Source organism: Symphodus melops (genome assembly GCF_947650265.1).
Source record: "Symphodus melops genome assembly, chromosome: 22".
Classification (NCBI taxonomy): domain Eukaryota; kingdom Metazoa; phylum Chordata; class Actinopteri; order Labriformes; family Labridae; genus Symphodus; species Symphodus melops.
The window spans coordinates 18386779-18395138 of record NC_136712.1 but is presented as its reverse complement, the minus strand read 5'-3'; the positions used below and the strand labels follow the sequence as shown (position 1 = coordinate 18395138).

Sequence of the window (8360 nt, the reverse complement as noted above, 5' to 3'; positions counted from 1 at the left end):
GATTATTTCAAAGGGAAGAAGGCTCAGGGGAAACATTTTTAGATGAGCTTTTTGTAGTCCATTTTCTGAAAACTGTAGTTCCACCATGGCAGACTCGTTTCACCAACCTCCGCCGCCGTCATATTATCATGACGTCACCTAGTGAAAGTGTGGTCGGATTGTCAAAACAATGGGATCGCCTTTTCCTAGGTCCTTTATGATTTCTCCTAACACCTTTCCTTAACCCTGTGACGTTTTCACTGGGTTAAAGATTTTTCATGAACTTTAAGTAGTCCATTTTCTGAAAAGTGTAGTTTCACCACGGCAGACTCACGTCACTAACCTCTACCGTCATGGCATTATTACGTCACCAAAGGGAAATTTTCCTAACACCTTTCCTCAACCATATGACATTTTCCACGGTGTAAAGGTAAAGTGGATAGTGAAAGTAGATAGGAGGGACAATCCGATCATACCCTTGATGTTAATATCACACAAGAAGCCAAACCCTTACCAACAAGAACTGCATTTTTCTGCAGTGCTTAACTGCTCCATATTCCTTCATTGAAATTAACAACTAGGTCTTCTTTTGTGGGCATATGTAGGATAACAGGACGTCAACCATGTTCTTAATGATAGGAGGCGATGGGTGGATGCGGTGCGGCAGGTAATGGGCCAGAACCATATCCCAGGCATCCACCAGTTGGACATTAAGTCCTTTGAACACGGCTCGGAGCACCTTCTCCAACTGAAACGTGAACCAGTCACCGTTGCCTATCACATTTCCAAGGTGCTGATATTGGAGGGTACCAGTCCTGATGACCACCAACGTTCCCGGAGCCCTATTCAACAGCCGGACCACCGCCCTGCGGATGCTCTGAAGCCGTCTGATGTAAAGTTCAATTGGAAAAGTACTGAAATGGGCCCAGATTCCTAAAACTACGACTGTGTTGGTACCACCAACTAGCGTATCAAGTTCATTGGCAACGTAACTCTCCTTACTGCTTGGCATTGTGGAAATACGAAGAGGGAGTCCATGGATGCGGTATGTTACCATGATTTTGTTGGCATTGTCCCATATCATGTAAGGTCCAGCCGGAATCGGACTATTCAGGTTTACTGCCTTAGCATCTGAAAGTGTGACAAAAAGAATAGATTAAGCTGCAATGAATTCATCAAACTTTTGCCTAAAGTAACTGTGGATCAGCTACCTTGTAGTGCAGTGCTGAGGTACTCAAACCACTGCCTGATGGTGGAGTCTCCATACAGGTGGACCACCTTTCCCTTCAGACACTGACTGATGGCAGAGGAGTTGTTGAATTGGTAAACTTTGGTGCCACCTAGTGATCTCCACACACCTTGGTAGTAATATCCAGGGGGTCCAGACTTCCCACTGCCTTGACTGACCCCAGTTTGACCTGAGAGGAGTTAAAGACATAAACAAGGATAAGGGTTATTTCAGGAATCACTTATCGCCAACAGATTCTTTAAAAAGAACAAAACCACAGTCTCTCTTTCACCTGACTTGGCTCACTTGATACTGCTCTGAACTTATAACTATTTCCATAGAGTAAGGTGTGTGTTCTTTTTCTGAAGCCACTTTAACTCTCAATTAGAACTCATTCAATTACTTCATTAATTTTTATTGGTGAAAGGAGGAAAATGCATGCTTACCTTTCCTTTGTGGCAACACAATGACATTGGCTGGTCCTGAAGCCTGAATGAAGACTTTTAGGTTGACATTCCTGTATAAAACGTTTCATTATAATAGTGTCTTTTACACACACTGATATAATTACAGTCAATCAATCAAAAGTTAAAGCTTAAATGACATCTAATTACTCTGCCTACATATTTAGGCTTTAAAGATATAAACAAACACCTTTAGACTTACTCATAAACGTTTGTTTTTATTAACTATTTGGACCTGGAGATGTACAGTAACCTGGAATATTTATGTATTAAGTGAACCAGATGGATAAAGAATTCAGTGCTCCCTCACCTTTGGAAAAGCTTCTCCTCTTCGGCCTTGAGTAGTTTCTTGTATCCTGTGTTCATGTGGCTCACCCTGGAACCACAGCTCAGCTTCTTTGGCTTGTAGCAGAACCACGGGTCACCTGTGCGGAGGTCAGTGTAGTTGCACTGTGGCTGGCTGGTTTGACGAAGGCAAGCATTACAGATGGTGCTTTCAGAGATTTTGCCTGTGCGGAAGGTGTTTTTAAAGAGAACCCTATCAGGATGTTCTCTGTTCAGACTACGAAGGACTGTGACAGCTTCGCTTGAGTGGACGAGCGTCACCTGATGGAACAGAGAACAGTAGTTTAAAGGTAAAACATAGAAGCCATGCCAATTAGATAAGACAGTTGACGACAGACAGGAAATGTTGGGAGGACAGAGTGGGGGATGTCAGCAAAGGGACACAGTTATATTTGAATCCCAGGCCGCTGCAACAAGGACTATAGCCTCTGTAAATGAAACCAAGACATAATACCCAGAGTCTAAGTAAAACTAGTTTTTTACTACTAAACACAACCATCAACTCTGCGGTGTAAAACCAACAACAATCCAGACACCAATCACTGGCCCACAGACGATTTTAGAGAAGCAGGAGTCTGCAGAGCATCAGCCCAGTATTAAGTGTCCATATAAAATATTATCAGTTATACATACCTAAGTACCAGCAAAACATAGTGATTTAGCCTCCTGGCGTTTTCTAGCTAATGTTAGTAACTATGTGTTTTAAAGTAGCAGCCTTACAATGAAATGTAGGTTATTTTTAGTGAGATTGTATTTTCTTCTGCAATGTTATTTGACAGTAATACCATTTAAGTGTTGGTGAAAGTGTCCTTTTGTTGCTATTTGTTTTACAATATAATTTTAGAAGAAAATCTTGAACTCTACCTCAACCTGTGCGCTTCCTTCCCAGAGTAAAGGGAATGCAGCAGAGTAGGAGCCATTAAGGTGATCCACCACTCGTCCAGCTACACCTGCTTCAAACGCTCTGTTGTGCAACCGGGCAACTATTGCGTCTCCTCCAGATTTCTTGGGGTTACCTTGGAAGTCATATATTTGTATAATGACGTCCAGCTGGTCTCCTACGTGCCGCTCTACTCCACCCCTCCCTGGAAGAATGGTGAAGGTGCTGTGGGCAGAATCACTTGTCCGGTTCAATACAAAAGGAGCTGGCAGAGGTGGAGTTTCAGGCCAAGCAATGGAGTCCAATATGAGACGTTCCTCCTCAGCATCAGCAGAAGTCAGTGGCTTGAAGGTGCAGAAGGCATCAGGCACGTGTGGAGCAGTGGGAGGAGCAGTGGGAGGAGCCGTGGGAGGAGCAGAGGGAGGAGCAGAGGTCACTTTCTTGAGGATGATGGTCGAGTGTTCTTGATGATTTAGCTGGCAATAGGTTGAAAAATATGAACAGTGGCAAAATGCATTGAACAATCAAATTAAGTGAAACAGCTGTACACTGTTGTAAAACTTTTTCCAGATTTAAATTGTTGATGTGTCAAAGGGGAAAATTGAGTTTTTGGGTTGTCACACTGGGCGCGTGTTTCTCCTCTGTTTGACATCATTGTGCAACACTGACACTGTTTTTTTTAAAACTTGAGATTAGTGCGATTGCAGAAGTAACCGAACTAGTGCTCCCACGATGTTGACCGGCAGAAGCATCTGAGTGGACGACTTTATGAAGGACATTTTTACCTGTCCAGGATATCGTTTTTAACTTGGCATGCCCACGACATCCGTAACAGTGTGTCATGCATTTCATGTGGACTAAGATGTTATTAAGAATTTAGAGCGTGCTGATTATTTTTTATTCAAGGAGGAAAACCTTTGTTTACAAAATAATATGACAATGAACTGATGGTGGAAAGGGGGGATAATAAACCTCTTTAAAGTCTATATAGACAGCCCATTATCTTAATATTATTCTATATCCTGCTTCTGGACTATTTGGCAAATAGTTGTTGAAGACTTGGGGGTTGCAGCAGGGTTGGCCAAGAATGTTGCCTGTCCATGAAGTAGCCTAAATCATTTTAACACAAAGGCCAAAAGCTATTGTTATTGTGGAGCTTTTGGACTTTGTCAAAAGTGTAAGAAAAATGCTCTTTTTTGTTTTGTGTGTGCACCTGCTGCAAACACATTTCCCCTTGTGGTCCAACAAAGAAACTGATTTTAATGTGAATCTCACCTTGAGAAGGTCCATTTGACGTTGTCTAAAGATTGAGACGAGCACAGCCAGAAAAAGAAGGACGGCGAAGCACTTCAGAAGTTTTTTGCTGACGTTCAGTTTTGTACAAACATTCAGCTTCATGATTGGATCTCCTCTGGTACTGGGTTAAAACAAACACAAAAAATCATAGTTAAGGGCCTCCTTGTTAGTTTTTTTTTTTTTTTTTTTGCATAATGCATCACGAGAGAATCTCATCTTCATTCTCATCAGTGTCTGTGTACTTTATAACCAGGTACAGTGGAAATGTTGTCTCTCATCTTTTTACTGGCCTTGTTGATAGACAAACTTCCCTTATCTCCATGTGTATTGACCTTGTTTGATCAACAGCCTGTCTGCAAATGACACACTGTTCATATTCCTTTATTCCTGAAAATGGACAAAAAAATCCACTCAATTTAAACCTTTATGTAGACTGATAAATGTCACTGAACCACGACGCAAAGTAAGCGCAACAATTACCACCGAGCATAACCCCACACAGTGTCACAACCAAGAGTGGTCTGCATTAGTGATGGGGTTTCTTGCTATTTCCAAATGTAACTTTTATTGCCATGATAAGTTAGCCAATGTTTTGTTGATATTATGAGCTTCTATCTCAGCAATCTAACATGGTGACACTTTGAATCCTACTTTAACATTCATGTGGACAGACAGCTCCAGTGTGTTGCAGTATGTAGGTTGTACTCGAGATGAAAGAGGTAAAGTCTGTCTGTGACTCGAAGACACACAATGTTCACATCCGATGTGGTATTCAGTTAGCACAGATGTCATGAGATTAAATCCTTACACACACACCTACCCACACACCCACACACACACACCTTGTCAGACCCATGGGGAGATGAAAAATGATAAAGAGTAATTGACTGACTAAATGAGTGAGCGTATTGTTAAAATATTCTTAAGGGATTTTACATAAAGTTACATTTCTATGGACCTAAAAGAGGACATTTACAAGTCCTGAACAGAGCGGTAAACATCGTAATGGACAGCTGTCATCTGATCGACACGTTGCCCTATGACAGAGCTCAGACAAACAGGTTTAAGGACAGCTGACAGCTTCTTCCCCAGTGCTCACCCTCCCATTCTCTCCACACCCACACACAGCATGCACGCACACACACACACACGCACACACACACACACACACACACGCACACGCACACAGGTCCATGCAAATTGAAACAAATGCAATGCAATCTAACCTTTTCCAATACAAATACTCTATATTACCTGTTGCCTGGGATGTGCAATAACTACTTATGTATTTATTTAGTATCTGCAATCTGGCAAGACACTTTTTTTATACTATACCTCCGACCTAAGTAAATGCTGTACACATATGCAAATACACCTGAAGGAGAGTTTTTGGTGATTTTGTGGATGACCTTTTTGAATTTCCTTGTACAAATACATAATGACAATAAAGACAGTCTATTCTACCTAAAAGAGTAACTCCCATATGTGGGAGACAGATTTAAAATGTTATATCCACAAAAATGACCAAGATAGATGAATACATGAAAATACACACTAACGTGTGTCGGACGGGCTGAGAGCTTCTTAAGTGATGCATTTAAAACTCACAATAAAGTAAATTATAAACTATATAAATGATCTCACTTCCTGATTCACAATCACTCGACAACAACACTTAACTGATTTCTCTAAAGAAAAGAGTGTATTCAGGCCAGCTATGAAAAATCAACACAAAGAAAAAAACAAATATTTATGACACAACTGAGAAGAATGTCCACCTACCTCTCAGCCTAAATATTGACTTTGATTCAACAGGAATTTCAGTTCAGAGAAGGGGACAGAAGACTCCACAACCGCTCCGTGTGTTTGATCACTCGTGTTTTGAGTTAATCTACCTGGTATCCACAACCTGCGTGAAACCTTACCCAGAGTCCACACCCACTTTCAAATATAATAGAAAATAGTAGAAGTCATATCCTTGTGAATGATTAGTGTTGAAAGATCAGAGAGAGTGATGCATTTGTTGAATATGTTTTTTATTTTATTTGTTTTGTTACCATTTCATCCTTTTGTCGTTTTCATATTTAGATTTTATTACCATTTAATCCATTACTCATTTAACCTTTATATTATATAATCATAACTGCTTTTTATTTCTTTTACATAAACCATGATTTATGCAAACATATTTTTTGAATCCTTTACCTATGGTGATATAAAATGGATAAGCCTGGTACACCTGCTATAGCTCAAAATAAACCTTTTAGCTCTGCTGCCAGCAAGGCGCCTTCGGAGGTGTGAGGTCTGGTCAAGTGTATCATGTCTTGAACCAAAAAACACAACAAACCTGTTTGTGTAGTTGGGTGTATAACTGCTGTTGCAAATCTTCATGTTGATTGTTATGCAATTACGGTTTGGTTATAGATAGGTATTGAAATGCTGGTCAAAACAAACAAAAAAAAGGTGCAGCAGCACCTGAAAAGAAGCCCAGCTCAAATGAAGCGATAAGAAATGGAAGGGGAGTGGCCACTTTATTCAATAACAACTTCCAGTGTACAGCTGATCTTTGGCATCTTTAATTCCTTTGAATATATTTAACACTTTAGCTGAAATCCACCTGCCAAGTAATACTGGTAAATATCTACAGGAGCCCCAAGCATAATGCACACAGCTCTTTTATCATTTTACGAAATGTCTCTTTGTCATCTGCATTGACTTTCGTTGTGTTGTTGTAATTGGTGATTTATTTGGTGTTCATTTCCACCCGCTGCACGTTGTGTTGTTGTTGTTGTTGTTGTGTTGTTGTTGTTGTCAGTGCTTAAGGAGGTTCGCGGTTGTGTTTTCTGCTGTAAAAAGAGTCCCATGGACATAATTTACATCTGACAGTGAGTTTCTTGTCATCTTTCCTTTGACAGAACTAAAGTCAGTTCATGTCGATTTGTGCTGCCTAACCTTTACTTCATTCACAATCTCCTCCATTTCTTCGTCTACACTCCGTGATCTGTGCCCTTGTCTGTATGAATTCTCATTCACAGGCTGATTTGCATTGACCGTTTATGGAGGTTACAACATGTTGCTAACCACCACCATCCCCCCACTTCAGATTCTCTCGTATTCACACTCTGTCAAAGTCAAACAGATCAGTCGGGAACCTCTTTTCCATTTTCATCTTTCTCCTCGACTCTTGTCTCAGCCCATACCTCTGATAAAACCTATCAACTCTACGTATGCAGCTCAGGTCTCAACCTCAGGACAGGAAAATGGCGATCCATTTCAGGTTCCAGAAACAATTTTCACAAAATATAACAATATCAGTCTCACAGCTCAGCTCCATTTGAATCGGACTCTTTTATGGGCTGTGATCAGTTCGGGGCAGAAACACGCTTGAGACGGTTCCCCCACTCTGAGTCTTCCTCTGTCCTGCAGTCACGTCATCCTTCCAGAGCAGCCAACCGACAACGTCCTCCTCCATCATAATCATTACCTTAGCATATCTACGTCAATGGTTGTGGCGTGGTCGATGCTGGTAAAGTAAAGTTTAATGATGAAACTGGAAATGCTGGCTGGGTGTGTGTTAGGGTGGAGGTTTCTGTGCACAATAAACTTCAGGAACATTGTGAAACAGACCGTGGGTCATCTTAGATTTATTTAGCCGTGGTCAAACAGTGGTCCATGCTTGGCCAGGATCTTACAATGACTGTCAACATGTGAGTATTCATCTCAACAGTGTAGCTTATATGTTGCAGGAAAGTACAAACTCTTTACCCCTTGTGTACTTCTTTATTAGTGTAGAATAAGGACAGCACCTTGACTCATAAACATCAGACATCTTAGCAAGTCTTCTCTTACAAAAGACAATTGGCTCTAATCCAAAGGTAACTTTACTACTGTAAGATGTATTTTACTCATATCAACCAACTTTATTTTTAAAGCACTTCTTATACAGATAAAATGTAATACAAAGTGCTCAACATTAAAATCAATGTAGTGAGAGACACGTATTAAACAAGGTGTACTTAAACAAAATATAAAAATGGAAAGGGCCACATTTGGGGGCCGTCCACAATGGCAGCGGCACAGCTTATGACCAAAGGGGGGCGCCACCCCACAGACCTCCTTTGCCCGGGAATATCCCACAACAAACTTGTGGGACCCTCCAGGTGCCCGG

General features: G+C 41.0%; 1 protein-coding gene across 1 annotated transcript; it reads right to left on the bottom strand.

Moving 5' to 3' along the window:
• Positions 1-556: 556 nt before the first annotated feature.
• Positions 557-6000, bottom strand: LOC306818147 (NXPE family member 3-like; the record flags this gene model as incomplete). Its single annotated transcript, XM_079335522.1, has 7 exons — positions 5975-6000; positions 4172-4313; positions 2881-3372; positions 1982-2277; positions 1654-1724; positions 1191-1397; positions 557-1110 (listed from the first exon to the last, which is right to left on the bottom strand). The coding sequence occupies exons 2-7, from the start codon at positions 4292-4294 to the stop codon at positions 557-559; spliced, it is 1743 nt and encodes a 580-aa protein (XP_079191648.1). The 5' UTR covers positions 4295-4313; positions 5975-6000.
• Between the last annotated feature and the right edge of the window lie 2360 nt (positions 6001-8360).